Source organism: Symsagittifera roscoffensis, chromosome 6 (assembly GCF_963678635.1).
Source record: "Symsagittifera roscoffensis chromosome 6, txSymRosc1.1, whole genome shotgun sequence".
Lineage (NCBI taxonomy): Eukaryota > Metazoa > Xenacoelomorpha > Acoela > Convolutidae > Symsagittifera > Symsagittifera roscoffensis.
Genome location: NC_087067.1, coordinates 46613554 through 46638251, shown reverse-complemented (window position 1 = coordinate 46638251; position 24698 = coordinate 46613554). Strand labels below are relative to the sequence as shown.

The following is a 24698-nucleotide window of genomic DNA, read 5'->3' as shown; positions in this document are numbered from 1 at the left end:
ATTATTATTCCATTGTTCCATCCGTTGAAAAACTTGATTCAGAGCCAGATTTTTTGCGAATCGCTTCAAGTTTTGTTTGCGAATCGTTTTTAGTTGAATCAAGATAATTTGAAATATTTCAAACTTTCACGATTTGAATAGCTTTCTTGAAAATCTTTTTTTCTCATATTTTGCAAATGTGGCTCATTTTTTTTCAAGCCATCCTCCGCTCTGCCGAAACTTCACGCAGCTGCGGTTTTCCAATGACAATCTTATTGTTTTTTTCCCTTGTACCTGACATCGAATATACTTATCTGCCTTATTTCAAATCGTTCGATATCGGTACTTAATCATGTAAAGTCGTTTATAGAACCATAACCATATCACATGGCTTCAAAATCTTTTCGAATTAGGTCTAAATATTTTGAAAATGTCTATCACGTTTCACTTTTAGGGTGTTTCTACTCTCCCATACCTTATGATTTTTATTTATTTTTTCACGACAATTATCTCGAAGAAAGAGACGGGTTATTTTTGCTCGGGAGATTTTTCTCCAGACAAATTTGACTTCATAACTAGCCATTTTTGTACGGTTGGTATCATCTGAAAGCTTTTGTTATCAAATATTAAAAAATATGTTTTCTATCTGGGCTTTAATTATTTTTTTTAAAATAATTTTCACCTGTAACAATTTTTTGTAAAGTTGTGTGTGTGTGTGTGTGTGTGTGTGGGGGGGGGGGGGGGGGGGGGGGTTTGAAAATTGCCAGTTTGGGAAAATATCTTTGGTGATTTTAAAGCGTAAGCTGTAAACTGATTTTTCGGCAATTAATTGAGGCAAGCATTTAGCTTAGTTTTTGTTTTGCTCGGAGTGGTTTTTTCTTCAGACAAATTTCGTTTTTTTTTATTTTGTTACTTTCGAACGGTGTTTCTAAACCTTCTCAAAGGTATTGAGGCTTCAAGCTCAAATTTAAAAAAATATTTACTTTGTGATCATTTTTCGTAAACTTTTGGCTGCTTGAAATGTTCTGAAAGTTTGGTTAATTGGGCACAAATAACGCGCAATATGTTTTATTCTATGAGCTCGTAAACGGCGAAATCATCCCGCTCAGAAATTGTTTCAAGTAGCTTTGAAGCAAGCTAATAGGAAATGTTAAGTTGTTGCTAGACGCTAGCCGCATCTATTTTTATATTGAAATATCGACAGAAATAGTTTTCAAAACAAAATCAGCAAAACAATCAGTTCTTTTTTCGAAATTTAAATCGTTTTTAAATTTTCAAAAGAGCATTATTGCTTAGATGTCAACGGGTAGTCGAGTTGTTCAGGGCTTCGCCCTGATACACTCAGTGTTTTTGAATGTCGATTCGGAGTTCATGTTTCTTATTATCTTTTCACTTTTTTCTGAAATTGGGTGCGAAATGCTGCACGAATCCTGTCATGTTGTTTTGTAAGAGCTTATGAAAGTACTCGATGTAAATTAGAACACAAACTTTTGTCTCCTTCAATAAGTTCATGCTTGTTTATTTTGTCTGTTTAATTTTTCGTTTCTTGTGAAGCTTGCTTTATAAGTTCATTTTTCAAATTGGAGCTCATTTTTTTGTTTTCAATATTAAAAGGGAAATAAGGCCTTCGTTAAATACCTGCCTTCGCTGTGATTTCAAAAGTGGAGTTTTTTAGAATTCTAATAAAGGTTATGAAAAAACGCTAATTGATGCAGTTATGCTAAAGAAAATAAAGATCATCGCAATGGTTTTGTTGTATAGAAAACGGCAGCGAAAAATAAGCTTTAAATGGACGTGGTTTTGTTCACGTAGTGTGTAGTTGAAACTCAAAATTCGAGAATTAGTTTATAGAATGTCTTTTGTTGAATTTCTGAAGTTTTCACTCTTTTATCACTGCATTTTTTCCATGCCTGTATATGAAATTCTCTTTCGACTTTTTTTTAATTGGTGCTTGTTTCTGTTGCAAAAAATATATAGTTTTTTAAGCTCTAATTAGCATGGAATCAATATGAGATAAAGCATTACTCATTCCTAACTCATTCATAATTAGGCAGTTTTTTAAAGAAAACTGAGCTGGATTTTTCTCATCAAACAATCAAGCCTAAGACGCGATGTGACAGTTGGCCTTGAAATTTTCAGTGGTTTTTCTTATTGCCTAAATAACTTTGAAACGAGAATAAGACTTGCGTCAGTAAATTAGAAGCCATAATTGATAAATTCTGGAAAGTAAGATCATGAAATCCCATGAAGTAACCTAATGCCAATTGTAATTTTCCAATATTGACACAATCTAAGCAAGAGCTAGCTCACTGAAAAGAGCAGAGTCGGAGCACCAGCTTTGAAAATAATTGACCATTAGATTAGAAATTGAAGCTTATTTTTTCGACAATGTCCCAGTTGAAGAACAGGCGGAAATTATGACTCTCCGGACCAAGTTAACATCCCCCTCCCCCAAAAGCCGATTAGAGAAGAGGATGTTAACTTGCTTCTGAGTTCGAATTTTCAGCCAATCTGAATAGAGCGTTTTGCATGCAGCTGTTAGCAAATTTAAGTTAAATTGAACACTTGGAGGAAGAATCTTGACTTGGTCTATCTGGGGAAAGATATTAACTTGATCTGACTTTCCCTGCATCCCTGCACCCCTGTAACATCAAAATAAATATCTAAAAGGAAAGATACAAATATAAATATATATTAACAATAGCCGATTATGGTTTATTATACTGCCCCTAATTTTTATAAAAAATTTTGCTTGGCTTACTGTTTGAAGAGCACACCGGTTAGAATCTTGGTCTTAGATAAACATACCCTGGTTGCGTTCAACCGTGCTGAGGTAAAACACTACCGAAGCTGAAAGTGTTTGCAACAGTGGCGAAAATTGATGATATTTGAAAATATTGAGTTGTTTGTGAATTGGTGACAATTGGTTTGAATACTGTTGTTTTGGAGCGAAATATAGAAGAAATTTTGACAAATTGCTGAGTTAATTGTTTGTAAAGAGGAAATTATGACGCCGAGCTTGGGTAACATTCGTTTGTTTCGACTTTCGAAGAGAACGGAATATTCATACTTGGTGTGGCTTTTTTATTCAGTTAATTTTTGGCAATCGAAATAATAGTTATTAACAAATTTTTTGTATACCCCATTAAAGATATCGACTCCCTGGAATGAAATTGAAAACGCTATTTTACCTCCGATCATTTTTTTGCAAATTGGCCATGCTCTGGACTAATTTATGCGCGATTTGAAATTTTCATTCATAATGCTGAAAGCGTAACACCAATTATTTATGTATGGTGAATTATCCCGCACAACAAAATCGTTAGAAATTGAATTGAGTCTAGCTAATTGGTCCTATTATTTTCCTACGCCCAAATATCACAATTGGTCTTCGATATTTTCCAAAGTTTATAGTTTTTCAATATTGTCTACACCCACAAACTATTCGATATGGATATTCTATATTATCTTATAAAATTTTCATCTTCTCCCCCTTAAGGGGAGGGGAGGAGGAGGAGGAGTAGTACTGTTAATCCATTTTCCCATGATGAGCAAGCAACCCAAGTCTCACATGTTTTTGGAAATGGTTTTAGAATAAAATATGGTTTTAGAATAAAATAAGGAATAAAGTTTTATATTGAATACATCTCGCTGAGGACGCCTGTAGTTTTTGCTCAAAAAATAAGAGACAAAATATTTATTTTTGCAATTTTTATTTTTTTGCTTAACTTTTTTACACAAGCGACGCTTAATGTATTATTATGAAAAATTTTTTCTAAGTTAAGTCGCAATAAAATTGCTCATTTGGGGGCACTTTCGGTATTTTTCAATTTAATCATATTTAAGCTTATTTAAGCATTAAAAAGTTAATGGCATACGTTGCTGCTTTATTTTGGTAGTGTTAAGACCTGTTTGAAAATGTATGGGGTTTGTTGTTTTTCGTTTTTTTGCGTTGCTTGGGAATTTTTTTTTTTACTTTTCTCGCAGAAATTTCAATTTAAAAAAAATTACTGCACCGATTTCCAAAAAATTTGTACCAATAGAAAAACTGGCTCTTCTTCTATATGCCTGCATATTTTGATAGTCTCTTATAAGAGTAATGAAAATAGTGAAGACTCTTATATAGGTCGTGGTGATTTTTTTTGTTTTCTTTCATGAAAAAATCTAAAAGTGCTCTAATAAGTAGGGATGTGCATTCATGCATATTAATGTATTTATGAATGCACGTAGGTATAAGTGCACCTTTTGATTTCAATTGAAATTCATCTGCTGAAAATAACGTAAATTGCGCTCTCCAAATACGAACGTGGAAATGGCGCAAAAAAAGCGTGAACAGTTTCCGCACGTTCATTAAAGAGTAATGAACGTAGTTAGTATTCTTATATAGGTCTTGGTGTTTTGTTTAAGCTCAATTATGTTAATTCGCAGTTTGACTTTGGTTTCTTGTTAAGTTCACTTCATTTTTTGTCAATAGGAAGGCAAACTCAACTATTGAACAGCAAATCTTTAAAGGTCACGAAAAACGTGATTGAATTCTAATTTAGAATGGGTTTTATTCATCAGTTTACCCAGCGAAATAAAAATTTTACCTTTTGATCCAGTTTCCTTTAATTGGGTTACTTTTATCAAATTGTCCAAATGTAATATGTTCTATAAAGGCAGAGCTTTAATGGCTTCTGTTTTGTTTGGAATTAGAAAGTTGAGATTCTTATAAGAAACAAGTCAGTATTTTTTCTGTTTACTAGAGTTCATTATTCTTTCTCAACTGTCAGTTGGCTATGTTTCATTTTGTCGCATGTTTTACGGCCTTCGGAAGTTTCAGTAGGGGGATTTTTGGGTATCTCCCCGTCTCAAGTGGCTATTATCCAACTTTCCTAGAAAAAAGTTATGGCCTCAAACAAGCCCATTTTTTTGACATTTAGCTTAATATTAAAAACTTTTCTCAAAAGTTCCTTGTCAAATCGGAGATCAAAGGTTCAACTGAAAGAAAAAATATTAGTTATGCAAATCTTACCTGCACAAGCGGCTATACGTTTTGAAAAAATGTGGCCTTAGAAAATGTCCAATTTTTGAAATTTTGCCCGTTTTTTGGTAAGTTAATATTTTTTTTTTCAAAAACAAACCTGCTGATTCTGAGATTGACACTTCATCAAAACTAACATCGTGCTTAGATTTTATGCGCATTATTTGTTTTACCTTGTTTTTTTTCTCCTGTAAAAGAGCTGAAATGGACTTCGAAAAAAATCCACTTCAAATTTTTTCCGTCTTTTTTTTAGAAACTTCGGCACTAATCTCGAAAGCTACTAGCTAAATCTGATATTAAAGGTTCAATCTTAGAAAATCAGGGTGCGGAAATTTTCAATCGTAAATTCAGGATGTGGAAAGCAGAGGTTATTCCCATGCTTTACCAGAGAAAATTTTATGAATTTAGGAAAAGTCGAAAGTTTTTGCATTTTTCATCAATTTTTGGAATATTTTTTTACCTTTTTTTCGCAAACTACCCTGTCAAATTTGAGATAAAGATTCAATTGAAAGAGCGATTAGTAGTGTTCTCCTTTAAATAAGCGGTTAATTGCCTACTTAAGCAGAGAAACGCTAGGGTATAGCGCTAAGTCATTTTTTTCGATTTTTGAAATCAACGCATTTCCGCATCAGCATAATGTATCTGTTAGAGTAAGTAGATCCATCATTAACTGAGCCTTTAGTTTACTTCCAAGCGTCCGTGGCGCAGAAATGAGGACGTGAGATTCCTAATATTCTATGACATCCTGGTATTCAAATCTGGAACGTTTAAATAGTTTTATCTTTGTTTGGTCGAATTTTTGCTGTATAAGATTGGCAATTTGATAGAAACTGTAGCTGCCTTACTGGTAGGTAGTAGTAGTAAAATTACCAACAAGTGGCCGTGGAGCAGATGTTAGAATGTGATGCCTGTTTAGACCAATTTTGCATTTTCCTCGCTTGTGTTTGCAAAGCGCAGCTTCCCCTCTGTGTAGAATTTATCATCGGATATAATATTAGTTAAAATTGAACATAAAAAACTTACTGTGATTAATCACTTAAGATCAACTCATTGAAAAAACTATAAATGACTTCGAAATTAGTCTTTCCACTTGATTTTTTGTTTTTGAAAAAATATAAAAAGCTTGAAGCCTGAAATTGAAGTGAATTTTTAATTTGATTTTCAAGCAATTCATAAAAAAGAGAAGTTTGTAAGTTTTCTGTTCAAAATCCCACTCTTTCCCTATTTTTTTGGCTTTTTTAGGAGCGCGCTCATCTGTTATTTATATTAATTACTTTTCGACATAATTCGCTTTTTGATAAATTCTAATAATAATAACAATTCACTTAGATGTATTTGCGAAGTAGTTTCACAGATACAGTCATTTTCAAAAATGGTATTTTGTTTCAAAAGCGGATAAGTTTTTAGAATTACCAGTGAAGTGCAATGAAAAAGTTTTTATTGAGCCAGTATTAATTTTTGTACCTCGATAGTTTTGCCAACGTAGTGTCAACGAAATTTATAGCTTTTTTCCGGTTTCCTCAAGTTAATTTATATTATAATATGAGCCCATTTTTTGCAAACCATTTAGTGCTCAATTGTAATATATTTGTGTTGCTTTAATTCATATTGGCAGTTCAATAGCATAGGTTTTTTCCGCTCTATTTGTGGCTGATGTTGAAAGACGGCTCTCTGACTCGGTTACGGAGATATTAGACTTTATCTCTGGATTTTTGAGGTTTCAAAGCTTAGGTTTGTATTTTCTTGCATTTTAAAGCCCCATCTTACCAATTATTAGCGAAAAACAGCATTGCCTCTGTGTAATAAAAACTTTGTTAAAGTTATTCTGCCGTCTTATTGTCTTATTGACAGATCGCAGGGTTGACAATTAGGCGGCACTTCCTGTAATATCAAATTTAGAGAAAATAATATTAACCAGGATATTGTAGTCACGTGATGAGGAAGTTACAACGGTGGACAAAACTGAAGTAGGAAATATTCAAATTAGGCATTTCTGCAGGAGACTACCTTTTGTCTCAAATTTGGTATTATTTAAAGTGAGAAAAGTATTTAGTATGCACGGTCAATTTTTTTCCCTGAATCATTTCTTGGTCGATCATTTAGGTGTAGGTGGAGGGAAAGGTCATTTATTGAAGTACGCATAACTTAATTATGGTATCTTTCCTGCGGAGTATAATATAAAAAAGATTTTAATGAATGAAGCTGCAATTTTTGATTTTTCTTTGTGATGACCGGATAACCTAAAGCATTTTTCCTTTTTTAAGAAGAACTGATCGGGTTCGGATAAGATATTGCTGCTGCCATTGTCATATGACCTAATGCTCCAATTAAAATTATGTTTAAGTTGAGATGCCGTTAAGTTGGAGGAGAAACACATGGTACACCGCTGCAGAGAGGGGCCGGCCGCCCAGCTAGTTTGATAAATTTAATTCTGGTTTATATAGGTTATCTAATTATTATTAATAACGGAAGAATTATATCAAAACAATGGGAATTTCTCTGACATACTAGTAAACGTTTTTTTGTTAAGTTTTTCATGAAAGTCACAAAAATGTTTTTGTGACTCGATTCTGCGTTTATTTTGAAATTGTTTGATCGGGTTTTGAGCTTTTGGCTGTGCTGATTTTTTTTTTAATTTTGTAGTTTCTGATGTACTGAGACTGTTTTAGTCAAACGAAAGATTATCCTACTATCAATTTGTGTCCGTCCAGTACAGCAGTTGAAATAATGTTCACAAAATAATTCAGGGCTGCATTTTTTTCAAATTAAGTTGAACACACGTGTTTAACTTGCTAATCTATTACAGATGGCGCCTTAATATTCAGTTTACAAAATGACCTTGCACAGAAACTAGCTGCTATTGATTGGTCGGGTTTTGATGCGCAATTATTTGTTTTTTAATAAAAGTTTCAGTTTTGTTTTGCAAACATATTCCTTTGCATCTTGTCAAATGATATTTTATTCAAGTAAAAGCGCCGTAGCTTTTTGCAGTTTTTATGGATTTGATAGCCATTTTTAGTTTTTTAGGGCGAATTTTGTTTGTTTTAAAGAGTCGATGAACATAGTTCAAACTCATATAGGTCGCGATTATTTTTTTGGAAAAATCCTAAAATTTGTTCAGGCTCAAACTTACTTATTCACGGTTCGAATTTTGATTTTGTTCCTTCAGTTCATTTTTTTTGTTAAAAGTAAGACAAGTTAAAAAGTAAGACAAGTTTCCTTTGTTAAAAGTAAGTTCAGTTCATTTCCTTTGTTAAAAGTAAGACAAACTCAACCATCGAGCAGCGAAAGTGTACAGGTAACAAAAACGTGATCGACTTCTAGTTACACCGAAGACTTTAGTCAAGGTGTTATGGTATCGTGTAACGGGTTTTTTTTTTAATGTTGTCTGTTGTCAAGTGTCGACAAATAACGTCCACAGTTATCAATTATCATGTGGGCTGGACTATATCGCGCTATGTCACGTGATTGCGTATGTTTGTTTCTTTATTTGTTCATCTTTATTTATTTAATTATCTGTTCTTCTATTTATTTAATTATGTTTAGTTTGCTTATATTTATTTATAATTTATGTATGTACATATTTATTTTTGTTTATTTTTATCACGTGTTTTGTTTATTTATTTAATTATTCTTTCTTTCATTTAGTTTTGCTTTTATTATTTCTGCGTGTGTATTTATTTAATTTATTTATTTTCCTTTATTTATATTATGGGTCTGTTTGTTTAGTTATTTGTTCATATATATTTTTTCATGCCTATTTATTTATTTGTACATTTCACTTTTGCTTTTATTTATTTATTTATTTATTTATGTATTTATTTATGTATTTATTTATTTATTTATGTATTGATTTATTTTTTTATTGCTTATTTATTTATCAGGTGTGTTTTGTTTATTTGTTGATATTTATTTCTATATTTATTTAATTATTCTTTCTTTCATTTAGTTTTGCTTTTATTATTTATGTATGTGTATTTATTTCATTTATTTATTTTCATTTATTCATATTATGGGTCTGTTTGTTTGGTTATTTGTTCATATTTATTTTTTCATGTCTTTTTAATTATTTGTACATTTCACTTTTGCTTTTATTTATTTTTAGCTCACGAACTGTTATTTCAGGCCCTTTGTCAATATAGTAAAATTTTGGTGTATACATGTGTTAGTACGATTTTTAGTTCTAGAAGTGTTATTTTATGATCTTCGTTGATATATCAAAAATTTAACCTATACATGTGTTAGTACGATTTTTAGTTCTAGAACTGTTATTTCAGGCTCTTTCTCGATATAGCAAAATTTTGGTGTATACATGTATTAGTACGATTTTTTGTTCTAGAACTGTTATTCTTCAATTATTAGTTGTTCAAGTTGTTTGGTTTTTGCTTCAGTTTCTATGCCTTCGGTGTATTGCGCGTAGCGCCTATGTTTTTGAAAATGCAATTTATTTTTCAGAAGCCCCAACCTTTTTGATCTAGTTTTCTCAAATTGTGTTTTTTTCCAAAAAATTGCCATTCTTAAACTATTCTTAAAATTCTTAAAAGTCAGTATTTTTTCTGTTTATTTGTGTGCATTTACTCTTCTGCAACTGTCCGTTTATGTTTGTTATTGTTCCCACAACTCAAAGCGGACAGGATTTCGTCATCGGCTTGCTTTTCTGAAAAAAAAAATATTTCCCTCGCAATCAGGTACCACAAATACTTATCGGAAGGGGTAGAGTGATAAAACATATCAAAAGCCCTAAAAGTCGTGATTGCAGTTTTTTTGTTCCGAACATTGAAAATGGGGAAGAACTTTGTATTCGGGTGTGTTTTATTTTTTTATTTTTTGTTTTACAAATGATGATCGGACTGCGTTGAGTGATATATCATATTAAAGCCCTTTCAGTCGTGATTCGAACGACATCAAAAATTTCAAAAAGTTTACCGGTGTCGAGAAAAACCGGTTTGAAATTTTGATTTTTCGTCTAATTTCGAGCTAGTGAGCAGGCTTACATTAGCTTATTTATGCTTAATTTAAGCATTGAAAATTAAGTTTTACCCTAATGAAGTTAGTTTTTGGACTTAATAGCTTCATCTTAGGAATCAAAAAGTTTTGAAAAATTATTTGGGAAAATTTTTTTAAAAAGTTATTAAAAAAATTAATTTTTTTTTCGATTTTTTTGTTTGTCTTCAAAAATTGTTTTCCCATTTGTATATTTCACATAACTGGCGAAAATGCATAAGCTCTACGCTTTTGCTCAGATTTCTTTATCACACCAAGCCGAATTAAAATTAAAATTGAATCTAGAGAATTTTCCAGTGCTGCAAAAAACCGGGTTGAAATTGAAGCTGATTTCAATTATTCGGACCAAAGGAAAAACACAGGGTTAAATCTCCAAAAACTTCTGTAAGAGAAAGTGTTTTTTCTTGATTGCCAAAAATAGTATATATATATATATATATATATAAATTTCACACGTTTTGCGCTTTGTTTTGGAGATTTTGCTCTTATAGAACTTTGTTGGGCTGTGTAAGAGGATCCTTGTGATATAAATTTCTCTTTAATTAACTTGGTGTGCTCAGCATTAAACAATGCGTCATCTTAAATCTGGTGACATTCAAAGCACTTTGTTCTGTTCCTTTTTTGTCTAACCTTAACCCAATTTGAGAAAAGCGCGCTTGAAGATTCCGTTGTTGCTCATTTTTCCCAGATAATTCGAATCAAAATTGTATTTTCGATCGAGTAACAAGGATGTTTTATAAAAAAAATTAATGAAGTAGAAAAATAACTCTGTTTTTTAAAGTTTTTTTTTTCATTTTATAGTAAATTTTTGAAGACAACATTGTCGCTTTTTCTAATTCCCTAACTTTCCCCGCGTTTGTATAGTTCTTTTATCATATACGCACAATCAAAAAACTAACTCTAATTTGAAAAAAAGTTAGTCGGAAAATTCTGTGCTAAAAGTACAGCAACTGGCTATCCTTGTTGAACTTTTTTTGTTTTTTCAATTGACTCAAATTTAATACCACTAAGAAATCAAAATGTTGTTACGTGAAACGCGTGTTTTCGAGTCAGTGCCACATGAAGAGGTTTCTACTGATAAAATTTTAGCAAGTGGCAAATGAGTTTTCTACATAGTAACACTAACTGGATAAGGAAAAAGTTGAAGCTGCTCTATGATTTTTTCCTTTTTTTGTTTTTCAAACCTTATGACCCATTTTTCACACAAGCCAGCTTGCGATCTTTATTTTTTTTAGTGTGATTTGCTTGTTTTAGTGTGAACTGCTTGAACCTAACTAGCAAATAAAAGTGTTCATTGAAATAGTTCACTTATATGGAAATTTCACTGTAGCATTGGAAATTGCAGAGCATATGTACTCTGCTTTATTTTGTGGCTAGTGTTTGTGACTGAGTGGTAAGTGTGTCTGTGGCCGATTAAGCCTCCTTGGTTAAGTGGTTAGACTCATAATCTCTAGGTCGTAGGTTCGAATCCGCGACGTAACCGAATTTTTTTTTTACTAATTCGAGGTTTATTTCTACTTTTTCCTTTTGCATTTTATATAGCTACTTTTTGTTGCGCCTCTGTGTACAAGAATTAGAAAAAAGCCTGTGATTATAGCTACGGGAAAAGTTAGCTGTAAGATTTCAGGACGGAAACTAGTCTAGTCTGAAGCTGAGTTAGTTCGTTCACATTTTAATCTTAGCTAGCATGAAACTAAGTTAGTTTGCATCAGTAAAAAGTTGACTAAAATCAAGTGAAGATTCAGATGGCTTAATTCTAGGGCAACTCAAACGGCGGAGGAGTTCAATTGTCTGCACCAGCTTTGACTTCTTCGATGGGGGCGAGAGCAAGTGCAGTGGTGAACGAACTCTCTTACACTTTGTTCAACAACCACAAACCACCAATCAACGGGTCTTCGTCTTCCTCATCAAACCCCAGGTAAGGACCACTGTTTATTGATTAAAATATATTTTGTGCGGTTGACGAATTTATCAATAATCATGAAAAATAAAATATGCTTGTGTTTGCAAAGTGCAGCTTCGCCTCCGTGGTAGTTTTGACATGATTGGTTTCTCCGAGAATAAAAAAACTTCGTTTACTGTAGTCAATTGATGGTGCCGGCCAAAATGGGAATCAAATGTATGGGCAGCGGAAGTGCTAACAGTGCCGTGAGCAGAAGTGCCGCTCTCAATCCATACGGTACCAGAACGAGCAAAGGGTTCCCTCTATTCACAGAGGAAAGACTGAGGGAAAAACAGTTGAAGGTAATTGACCTAACACCCTTTGAAAAAAATTTACGATCTTTTTGATTTATTAAGTGTAAGACATTTTTATAAGTCGTGTTGTTTTCTTACGAAAAAGTCGTTATAAGTTGTTCACCATCAAACTTGATTTTGCGCGATTGGACTTTCGATTACACGAGAATGATACTAAAAGGCCACTTTTATCCAACTGAAGTTTTTTCCTGTTTCCACCGGATGTTTTTTCCTGTTTCCACGAGATAAGTTAAACAAGCAACGCTTGCGTGTTAAGATTGTTTTTTTTTTTCATTTAGTTCTATTTTTTTGGCGTTTGCAAATAGCGTTAAATATGGAGGCGAATTATTTGCTGACTGTTAGTTAATATTAAAGTATGCCGGATAATTTTATAATCCAAGCAGCAGTAGATTACTGGTTTATTCGCGGCTTTATCTCTGTGCTGCTTCGCCTCTGTGTCATCTTTTTTCAATTGCTTTCGATATAGTGCTATATTTTTTTGTTTTTTATAAGGCCCCCGGCTCGAATCCCACCATTCACCCTTGGGCCTTTTTTCCGTGGGGAGGAGAGATTTCATCCATTTTGCCGCAGACTGTCCCACCTTGAGGAAGCGGATGACACTGAGGCACCCTCCGAAGCGGGATTCAAATCCGATACCTTAACCACGGCTGCTCGTCTAAATTTGTTCATCCTCCGTTGCTTTCAAGCTCGATTTTGAAATTTTGGTAAACCGCGACTAGTTACTTTTACTCAAAATCGTAATTATATACACGCTTTAATTGCTTATTTTCGACGCTTGGTTTACGCCTCATTATGGCTGCCGTAAAACTTTTTTCTTCCGTAAACAATTTTTCTTATACATTTGTATGAAATTGATGTGGCTTTATTGTCGAACCTTAGCAAAATCCAGGTCCATTTCCTTTTAGTTAGGAGGTAATAACGTTACATTAGCACCTTATGGCCTAGGGTTTGAGTCCCGGCCGGACTTTTTTTTCAGAAATTGAGTTGTTTTCCTGAAAAATTGAATAGTCTGACTGCTGTTTGTCAACTTATGATTTTTCGGCTTAATTTCCACACCACATTTTTTGGGATATAAGCAGTTTTCATTGTAGTTATAAATTAGAAGTGTTTTTGATTAACTCCGGTAGTTTGTAAGTTTGCTATCCATGATTGGTGTATTTTTCGTTTTTTTTCTAAATTTTGTGCCTGGAAATTTTTTTGGCCTAAATGATTTCGGCTTATGTTTTGTAGATGTAGTAGAACTGTTTTTTATCGACTTAACGTCAAATAAAGTTTTTTTTTCAATAAATCAGGTGGGATGATGTTAAGTTTAAAATTCAAAAAGTTTATTGCTCAAATTTTTTATGACAATTTCTTGTCCAATTTTTCTCCGATGACAAATTTTTTTCCGTCAAAAAATGATTAGTTTTAATTTGAATAAATAATGTCAGTTGAAGTTCAAAATTCAAACAATTTTATCGCTCAAAATATTTTTATGACAATCTCGTTTCCAAATTTTTCCGATGACATATTTTTTCGGTAAACTTCGGATTTTTCTTTGTTTGCTCAAATTTATATGGCTTAGTTGCCACATCACGAAATTTATTTGTGCTATTAGCAATTTTCATTGTAGTTGCAGGTGCATGTTTTGTTCAACGTATTTTCAGGTGGGACTTTTTTTCTTATAATTCCAGCTCAGCTTGTGTCTGCTCAAAGGCTTTGGGCTCAGTAGTTTTATCACAGAATTGTCTTGTTTCATAAGCAACTTCATTTAAGTTACAAGTGCAAGTGCTTATTATATTTTCAGGGGGGACATGAAATTTTTTTTATAAAACCATTTTTTTGCTCAACTTGTGTCTGCTCATAGGCTGTCGGTGTAGTTATCTTATCGCGGTTTTTTCGAGTTTGTTAGCATTTTTCATTGAATTTTTAAGTGCAAGTGGTTTCAGAGGGGACAATTTTACAAAATCTTTTTTTTCGGCTCAACTTGTGGCTGCTCAAAGTTTTTTAGTTTTACTATCTTCTGTTGCTAATTTAAGATTCATTTTTTTGGCATTTTTCCCTTAAAAAAACTTCAACCGAGACTTACAAAAAGTTCAATTTTTATGTTTGTGTTGTATCGCAAGTGATACGAAGCTCCGCTTTGCCTATGTTTAGCTTGTTTTTTGATGGAACCAATGGTTGCTATTAGTAAGGCTGCTAGGTAAAGAGCAACATTTTCCTCAGGCATGAAGTGTCCCCGCGCGATGGCTGCACTCTGTCACCAATTTTTGCAGTTTTCAGACAGTGTTTCTCTGCAGTTTTCGGGCCCTTTTTTAAAAAGTCTAAAATTGTCATCAAGATTCGAGTGAAGAATTTATAGGTCGCGATGCTTTTTCGCAATCATAAATCGTTCTGGAAATTCAAGGAGCTTAAATGGCATCTATTTTTTTCTTTTAAATTCGAAAGTTGAGATTTTTTCAACAAAGTCTGTTTTTTTTGTCTACTTGTTTTCATTACTCTTTTCCAATCTTCGATTGGCTATGTTTGGATTTTGCAGCCGAATAAAAAGTACCCTATGAACAAGTTTTCTCGAATTGGGTTCGTTTCATTTAAAATAAGTGTATGCTCAAAAGATTCTTGAGTTTAAAAGATTTTTGAATTTCAAAGAGCATTTACCCCGAAGTTCGAAATTTGAAAAATGGTTTAGAATTTTTTTTTCAAGTTCCCTGAAACTCTTTCAACTGTGGGTTTTCTATGTTTTACCGTTAAATCATATTTTTTTCAAGCAAATCTGTTTTTAAGAGTAATGAACGTAGTGAGTACTCTTATATAGGTCTTGCTGATTTTTTTTCAGGAAAAAGTCTTAAAATTTGTTCTCGCTCAATTTTAATTTTTGCGGTTTGACTTGTGGTTTCTTTTTAAGTTCAGTGAATTTCCCTTGTTAAAAAGAAGGCAAACTCCACAATTGAACAGCAAAAGTGTAAAGGTCACGAAAAACGAGATCGACTTCTGATTTCGAAAATGGAAATTAGTTATCAAATTTCCAGCGAAATAAACGTTTTACCTATTGATCCAGTTTTTTCAAATTGGTTTAATTTTAACAATAAAATTTTCATTATAAATTGTTCTACAAATTCAAAGATATTCAAGGCCATCTATTTTTTCACGAAATTCAAAAGTTTTCTTTTCAGTTTCCTTGCGTTCATTACTCTTTTCCAACCGTTAGTTGGCTATGTTCATCTAATTTTGGTATTGATTTTTTCGCCTCAGTTCGTGATCTAGTAATCAAAAATGAACGAAAACAAATAAGTAAACGCAATTTTTTTATAGCCATCATATAAATAGAATTGAAAACGTATTAATGAGCGCACGGAAACAGAAAAAATGATTTATTATTGTCATTCATTTCAGTTGAGTTTTCAGCAAGAGTATATTCTGAAGACGTTGCAAGAGCGCCACGACACTTTAGCACGCGTAAAAAGCTTCAAAACTTTATAATAGTTGCCTGACTTACCAGATTGTCTGTAATTTCCTAAATTAGTAGTCTGTTTTTTGCAAATTTCTATTCAATCTGGAAAAAATGCCACTGATCGAAAACTAACAAACTGATTCGCTGTTTTATCTCCTGCGATGCATTTCTAACAGTTTTTCCCCATTTCATAGCTTGACAGACAAAAATAGATCGTTTTGACAATTACGCGATTGTTAATAAAAATAGTACAAAATTTTGGAAATATTGTTACTAGTTTAATTTTTTTATCATAAAAACCATAATCTGATATCATAATTGTTAGGAGGAACTGAATTTACATAAGCATTGGTGCGCCAAAGTATATGTTGATCTCAGATTGAACTAGATCTCAGTATAAAGTCTCTCAGATAAAAATAGGAGAACTGTCGTAAAATAGGAGAACTCTACTTAGGAGAGTTTAACTGAATTTGGTTAGAAGTTTTTTCTAGCCATGAAGTTAAACTAAAAGGTGGAGCTTTTAAAATCCGAATTTAAGTTTTGGACCAATTGAGTTCTGACGGCGCGCTTTCCAACTCAAAACTGTGAATAATGGTGTCCAAAGCTTATTATATTTTATGAGTCAGTGGAAAAAAATAAGGAAGAAAAAAAAGTAGGACCAATTTATCACTCTCTAGATTGTATCGAATTTAGAGCATAATTTGATGCAATTTTAACTTTCTTCAAGTGGGTAGAAACATGCCTCAAGTATCGTAGAATTAGCTTATCCCCCTTGCGCGAGATTGGAAAGAGGAGGGGTAGTGATGCTTAATTGATCCAAAAAGTACGAGGAGGGCCAAGGAGGCTCTCAGAATAGAGGGAAGCGTCCCCTGGGCTAGATAGTTTTTTCTTTTTTCTGTCCAACTATTTAGTTCAAAACAAGGGAGGTCATAAAAAATTATTGAGAACTCAAACGATTTTATTTTTCGCTTTGCTTCCTTTTTTACTAGTGACAATTTTTCTTTCAATAAATTTTGCGGCACTTCTTTTTCCGGCACAGTGTCTCTCTGAATACAAGCATCAGTAATTTGAATGAGTAAACTAATTTGATGATTTACTGCTTAAATCACTTCACGCTATCTCTTTTAACTCTTCGACTGCTGATGGGAACTTCAGAAGTAACAGGATGAACTCTGTCTTTAAACAAGTGTGATTAGAAAGGGTAATTTAATCAGTCAGATAGAAGAAGAAATCAGGCTTCAGAAGTTGCCTGGGGGATGCGTAAGAGGTTGATCCAATTCAGAGCGTTCATTCAAAACAAAGAACAATAAAAGCTAAAATGGGTATTTTAAGCTATAAGCATGACTATAATTGCGATTTTGATGCGTCCATTGAAGACTTCAGTTTTACTCTTAATGGTTATTTTCCGTTTTGTAAATCAAAAATTGTCAAAAAAGTGGTTAGGCGGAATAAAACCAGGATAATTCATGTCTTGATTAAAAAACGTGCGAAACAGCTCAGGTCTTGATTGCTCTTGCTCAAGAATGAACGAATGCTCGGTAAAATCCAACGCCACAGAGCTCAGATTTGACCGCAAAATGGTTTTTAAACCGAGTAAGTTGCTTAAACATTGAATATGTTGCAAAGAGAAATCACGATCCGTGTCTGTCCAACTGGATTTGAAGTCCGTTTTCACCTTTGTTTTGTTTCATCGAGCTCATTTGTTCTGTTTAGAATAATATGGTGATACCTGCCTCTTCGAATTTATTTGACAGTCCAACTGTTTGGGGAACTAAAATTGAGAGCAAAACGGGGGGACTATACCCCAGAAACGAGAAACAACAACCTTCGAAATTGATGAGGAATGGCAAGGGGGCCACCCAGGAACCTCATGGAAAGGCGAGTGCTATTGCTTCGAGTGTAATAACGGCCGCACTGCCCACTTCTGTTGTTCACCGCAATGAGGGGGTGCCGATTATATCGAAGACACAGTCAGCAAGCTCCAATATGAGGTTAATTGTGCTCAGTAATTTCGAACAGTTGTGGATTTGGACACAAGTCTTGAGATCCTTCTTAAACTATTCCTGCTGAAGGGAAGGGGGAGTAATTGTGATGCCCGTTTTGGCCAAACTAAATTTTGTTGGCCTACAAACGAGTACAATGCGAATAATTTAGATGATTTGCACAGATTTTGACCTACTTGCGTCTTAGCTTCCTATTTTCACGCAGACAAGAAAATGAGATTGAATTTTAGTATTTCAGTTGGTTATGTTGGCTTTCTAGCCTTAGCTTGTAGAATATTTAAGTCACCTTTATCTTTTGTTTGCATTTCAATTTCCTCAAAATTTTTTCAGTTTGAAGTTTAGTACGCTAAATTTGCCTTTTCCGTCCGAGAGAACTTGGTTAAAAGAAATTTTTTTTCTCATAATGATGAAAAAACACGATTATTTCATTATCTCAAATGATATCATTATTAAATCAGAGAAGCATGGTTTAAAGTATGACGTATTTTTCATGTTTTATGTTTTTAATCTTAATAAATGCTTCCGCAACATTTTGACCGCAAATAGTTTTTGGGTCAGAAATGATGGAACAAAAGCTTGTGGGTTTTTTTTTTTTAAATTAAGTATGCTTGAATGCACTAGCAACACATTTGATACTATTGTACGATAGCCATTTCTGACTGACCGGCCCTTGAAATGTTCTGAAAGCAGAGTTATGTCATAGATATTATTTTTGAGGGGAGAGGGGCGGTGCGCGCTGAGAAACGGCGATCCGAAATATTCTCCTAATACAATTATTCAGGGAGTTCAACGGAGCTTGAAAATTTCCAAATAGATGACTTAAAAGAGGTCAACAAATTGTTTCAACAAAATCTGCTAAAATTAGCCTGATTTGGTTATCTGATAGCTTCTTTGTATTACCAAGTAATGAGATTATGTATTTAAACTAAGAAACCTTAGGCTAATTTATTGAACATTTCAACAAGTTTAATTTTCGGGACCGTATAGCAAGCTTTTGTATACCAATAATCAAACTGATTTAATTTTGATCTCTTTTCGGATAATTGGGTTATTTGATTAGCGTAAAATGTTGCCTATGAGATAGATGGTGTTGATTAAACGAAAAACCTAATTTTTGTAAACTTTGAAGTTAATGATTTTTGAGACTCTATGGTGAGATTTTGCATGCTCATATCTGAGCTGATTACCCTGTTATTAAAAAAAACTACTTGGTATGCCTCACCCTAAAACTCTTATCTGCACTTAACACTTTTTTTCTTGAAAAGTAACATAAGCCTGTTTAATTGTCTTTTTATGAAATTTCATTTAGGGTTCTAAAATTTACTGCTTTAAATTTTGACTATCTAAGCTACCAAGACACTTTTCTAAAAAATTGTTATCGATTCCTGATCGAGAGCTACTCGTTTCCTGAAAATAGCTTCAAGAACCTAATTGCATTTGACGACTCGACTCGATATGTGAGCTTGAGAAAACTATTTCACGCAGATGATGTGCAAAATGATAGTGCGAATTCTGAAAAATTAGATTTTCGAACCCTCAAGAATGTAAGATCCAGTAAAATCATGATTCAGGACACTTACCTCAAGAATATAAGATCACGAGTCAGTTTCTAAACATTCCTTAAATGTCAATTAACGGAGTGAAGATATTTGTATGTGTCGTGTTATTTGGGTCGTGTTTCGGAAAAATCCCAAGATAAAAAACCTAACTTTTATTTCCTTAAAAAATTCAGACTACGCTCTCCACTGACGGAAGTAGAAATGGCCCAAAAAACGTAAATTACTCGTTAAATTTCATTTTTTTTGCATTCTGCTCTTGATTTCTTTTTAAGCTCAGCTCCTTATGTTTTTAGTAGAAAGGCAAACTCCACCATCGAACACTAAAAAAGTAGACTTGAGACACAATTCTCAGACGTCTAATAAAAACTATAAATTTTTTTATCTACGATTGAATTTTCTCAAATTGCGATAATTTAATCAAAAAAGTAACCTAAAGTTTTGTTTCGAAAAAACAGAATTTTTTTTCTGTTTCGCTGCCTTATTAAGAGTCGATGAACTTAAATCAGACTTTTATATAAGTTGCAATGTTTTTTTCGTGTTTCTTTAGGAAATGTCTTAAAGTTTATTAAGGCTCAAATTTACTTCGCGATTTGACTTTCAAGATTTTTTTAAGATCTCAACAGAATTCGAAAAAAAACAATTAACTCGAAAAATAACGATCAATGAATCTTTTGTTGGGTGCCAAAATGTGCGCACAATCTTCCAATTTTAAAGAGATGATCAATGACAACTATCTTTTTTTTCTGTATATCTCGGTAAATAAATTGAACACGAGATTATCAATTATCGGGGCAATAACTAAACTAAAGTTGGTTTTAATATTGACCGTTTTTTGAAATTCATTTGAAGGAAAGCTCAGGAAGACTGGTAATTGTCCTTGAGACAATTTTTTTTTTTTAGTGATCAGGTTTGTATCGAATAGTTAAAAAAAACTATTAAACTTTGCTTTCTAGAAATTCTGCTTCACGCAGAGTTAGAATGTTCTGTAAATTCGGTGACAGTATGGTAGACTATAAACGCAGACTATAAAGGCTCGAACCTAGGCCAAACTGGCCGACATATTTCTAGCTTTACGCTCAGATGTATTGGCCCACTGTTCTTAGAATTGTTTAATTTGCATTCAATTATGTGCACTATACTTTTGAATTTGAATCATTTTACCAACTACAAGCATAAATCAAGAGCTATTTTATACCCCTGGTAGGAAATCCTAAAGAGCAGTACTGGAGAGGATATCCAGGAATGTTTCAAATCAATTTGTTTGTAGTAATTAAAAGCCTGTACTACCCTTACAGAAAGTGATCTTTGCTGAGCAGTTGTCGGAAATTTCGTAATTGCAGTGATGTCTTTCGTTTTGCTCCTCGTACGTGGTCCAAGTTGTTCCTTATAAATTTAAGATAAAAAAAAACCGTTCTTTGTTTTGTCGCATTACATTGAATAGATACTTGAACAGTTCGAAAAAGTAAAACAAAAACGTTGAGTAAGTTGTTTTCGTACATCAAATTATTTTATTTATTTGTCTATGTCTACGTTTAAAAACATTGCTCTAATCAGGTTTCAGTTAGTTGAGATTGGAACGTATTACCCAAAATTAGTATACCATAACAGATTGTCTGGCTCACATAAGATTTGTAGAGCTAAAGAATCGGTTGTTTAGAGAAGAAATCTCAGGCCTTCCGCGCAATGTCTGAAAACGTGGTCAATTTTTTGCATACGTGTTCAACGTGTAGTTTGAATTATTTTTATTATCTACAAACACTCCCAAATACTTGCAAATATTTGTAACTTCAATTGAATTACCCAAAGGAAAGTAATCATTTGAACACTAGTAAGATTTTCATCATTTGTGTTTTACTCTCGCTTACATTTGCCTTGCAATACTAGGTGGTAAAATAGCCGACATATATCTCATCAATTGTATGGCAAAACATGATTGGCGCGTATCTATCGACTATTATTCCACTGGCCCAAAATGTTTTTCTGTAGCAGGCATATCTCGGAAAACAGCTTGCTTCCAGTGCTAAAGGGGTCGCTCAAGCTACCGAGAGACTTCTGGAATTGTTTTCAGAAATTTTAATGATTGTATTTACGATATTTCGTACGAGTGAAGGTGATGAAATTTTTCAAAATAAACCAGTGATGATGACTCGGTTAAAAGTTAGATTTAGACCTTCCTTCATTCGAATATCAATTTTATAATGAACTCGTTTAGTTTTTCCAAAATCTTGCTTTTTCATAAAAACATAGCCCGTCTTTTTAAAATTCGATTAATCTGGTTCGGGCTTTTTTATATGTCATGATCGTTTTTTGCTTGTTTTTTTTCCGGGTCTTTTTGCTTTTTGACTCTTAATAAGACAGACTAATTGAAAAATCGAACGAGAACAAATATTCCGTCCTTTTCTTTGAAAGTAGTGGGAACAATTCACGCCAAATCGTAGAAAATCAATTAACGGAGTATTTGTGTTCGGATGGGTTTTAATTCTCCAGGCAAATTTCGATTTTAAATACGCCATTTTGGGCGTTTTTTTTGTATCTGAAAGGTATTGCTGTCTTGAGCAAAGGTTTAAAAAATATTTCACCTAAAGATATTTTTCGTAAAGTTATAGGAATTTAAAAATGGCGATTCGGGACAATTAGCGCGCTATTTCAATTTTTGCCGTATTAACGCGTCATTTGAATTGAGCTATGCTATTTGGTTTTATAATACTTGCGAATTAGATCTTTGAACTTTAAATAGCATTTGGGGATACTTCAAAAGATTCTCTCAAGTTTTGTATCTTTTTGTGAATATCATCAATTTTTTTGAAAGCGAACATTAGTCCATAGACCTAATATTGCAGTCGGAATCTTCAGGGCTTCGTCTTCATACGACCAGGGTTATTTCTGTTTAATTTTTTTCTCTGTTAAAATGAAATCAAACTCGGCTATCAAGCTGCAAAACAGTAAAAGTCAGACTTTTTCAAATTGGGTTAATTTTATCAAAAAAGTGTTAATCATAAATTGTTCTTGAAATTTAAAAGGTTTTAACGCCATCTATTTTTTCTTTGAAGTTTGAAAATTGAGATTTTTTTTGAAAAACATGTCAGTATTATTTTTGATTGCATCTCTTTTCAAACTATCAATTTGCTATGTTGATTATTCTTATATAAATCTTGGTGTTTTTCTTGTAGGAAGTTTTCTTCAGGCTTGATTTTGTTATTTCGCATTTTGATTTTTGATTTTTTGTTAAGTTCACTTCATTTTTTGTTAAAAGGAAGGCAAACTCCACTACTGAACAGCAAATTTTTAAAGGTCACGAAAAACGTGATTGAATAATTTCGAAATGCATTTTATTCATGTTTACCCAGCGAAATGAAAATTTCATTTTTTGATTCAGTTCTCTCAGTTTGGGTTAGTGTTATCAAGAAAGTCCAGTTATAGATTATTCTAGACTTCAAAGAGCTTTAAGGGCATTTATTTTTTTCTGTGGACATTTTTTCTACACAATTGGAAAACAGTTGAAGTTGCTTGTCTTTGTGGATGATTTGAGTTATCTCAAATAAGAGTGTTCTTAGTCAAAAATGCATTTTTATTGTACTTACAAAATTGTTTTGTATTTTTAAAGGAAGAGTTTATAGGGTCGATATTTGAACTACGCCTTTTAAGGTTGTTAGAATTTTAATTCCAGAATTATCTAAGGCTAAATTTGAAAACCATGTCGAATTGTCTCAGGCTTAATTGCCTGTCAATTTTATAATATAATATTTCCTTGTTTGCTATTCTTAGCTAATGTTCGGAGTGATTGAGAGTTATGATTGTCTCGGCTAATGAGTTTACTTGTCACTTTTTACCAGGTGATCTGTTTTCAGACCCAAATACGTGGTGACAGAAAAAACAGTAGAACGAGTAGGAACTGCAGGCAGTAGTAATTTGAGCAGTAGTGTGGCAACAAACAGTCCTTTGTCTTTCAAACTACAAAACAATCCTGATTTGGACCAAGCTACCAGCTCTGCTAAACAAATTGGCACGCATAAGTCTCGTGCTGTGCCGAGAAACCAACCCACCGCAAGGCGTGGAGACTCTAATTCCGGGGACGCAGCTGGACCCGACTGGAAACACAGAACTGGTGAACATGTATGTGCATTTGAATATTATTTGGTTCAGATCGCGAGCCATTCAAATGCGATTTACATGTTGCTGAAATATGGTAGTTATACAAAGGACTAGACAGAATAATAAACAAGAAGCAATAAATTTTAGTTCTTAGTGGCTCTGATTAAATTGTTGACTTAACTTAAAAACCTGAATAGACTATCAAACCGCTACCTGTCTTAATTCGGTCATGGTTGGCGGGGTCCCAGTTTCATCTGCCTCCTCAAGGCTATGGCAAAGTTGTTCACATCTCCACTCCCCCACGGATGTTCATGCATTGAGTAGGACCGGGTGTTAGAAAAAAGAAACAAAAACCCTGCCCAGATATTTATTTTCAAGTATATTTTGTATAAACAAAACAAGTTGTCCAAAAATGCACCGAAATTGCCTAGCTTTATTTTGAAAGAAAAAGGAACATAGGCCATTAATTATCTTGATTAAAACCGTATGTTGTGTCGAGGACCGGCTCGTCTAAGTTTCGAATGGTATTTGTTTAGTCTTTTGCTCGTAATCTGCTTTTCTATATCTAAATTAAATCTTCAATAAATTTGCAGGACACATGGGAAAAAAGCTCTCCAATGTCAAGCAGACGTCAAAAGGAATCAAATCTGGGCTCGGAATCTAAAACAGCGATTAGTACAATGTCCAATTGTGGTAAAAGTAATATCTCAAGCAAGCCCTCCTCAACTAAACGGAGTCAAGACATGCACAGACACTCACAGTCGCCCAGCTCGAAGAAATCAGGGGCTCAGTCTGACAAAAGTAGTTCAGCGCAGGGTTTGTTGTCCAGAGAAAATAGCAGAAACAAACGAACCGTAGACTCCAAAGTCAAAACTAAAAGCCGCTCATCAAAATCCAAATAAAGGAATATATAAACCTTTTAATACATATATATATATATATATTTGCTGTTGCTTTTCTAGGTTGTTAAGTGTCAATGAACGGATTAAAGGCGCTTATTTAGATCGTTTGATTCTCTTTGATTGGTTTTAAAGTCATTTCTTTGGTTTTTTTTTCATTCATTTTTTTGATGCACTTTGGAACCCAATAACGATTGCAAATGGCACAAAGAAGCATGATTGATTTTCAGATTTAAGTTTTTAGATTTCTTACGTTATATGAAAAGTATTTACTATTGATCCACTTTTATCAAATGGGTTAGTTTTGCGATTCAAGTGTCCGTCATGAAAGATCATCAAAATCGAAAGAACTTTATTTTTTGAAGGTATCTTCATTTTCCGTGTGAAGCTAAAAAAAATGCAGAAAAAATTTCAACATTTTTTTTCACTGAAGTTCATTGATACTTTTTCAAC

At 33.3% G+C, this 24698-nt stretch overlaps 1 protein-coding gene across 4 annotated transcripts in view; it reads left to right on the top strand.

The window, feature by feature from the left end:
* The window catches only part of LOC134848357 (uncharacterized), a 117573-nt gene extending 93237 nt beyond the window's left edge, over positions 1–24336 (top strand). For 2 of the 4 annotated variants that reach the window (XM_063865766.1, XM_063865763.1), the window contains 6 exons: positions 11767–11924; positions 12091–12250; positions 15635–15697; positions 17406–17683; positions 23103–23367; positions 23940–24336. In XM_063865766.1, the coding sequence (XP_063721836.1) occupies positions 11767–11924; positions 12091–12250; positions 15635–15697; positions 17406–17683; positions 23103–23367; positions 23940–24248 (1233 nt within the window). In that variant the 3' untranslated portion in view covers positions 24249–24336. The remainder of the gene's footprint in view (positions 1–11766; positions 11925–12090; positions 12251–15634; positions 15698–17405; positions 17684–23102; positions 23368–23939) is intronic. The other 2 variants (XM_063865764.1, XM_063865765.1) reach the window with 2 other exon arrangements.
* The last annotated feature ends 362 nt before the right edge of the window (positions 24337–24698 follow it).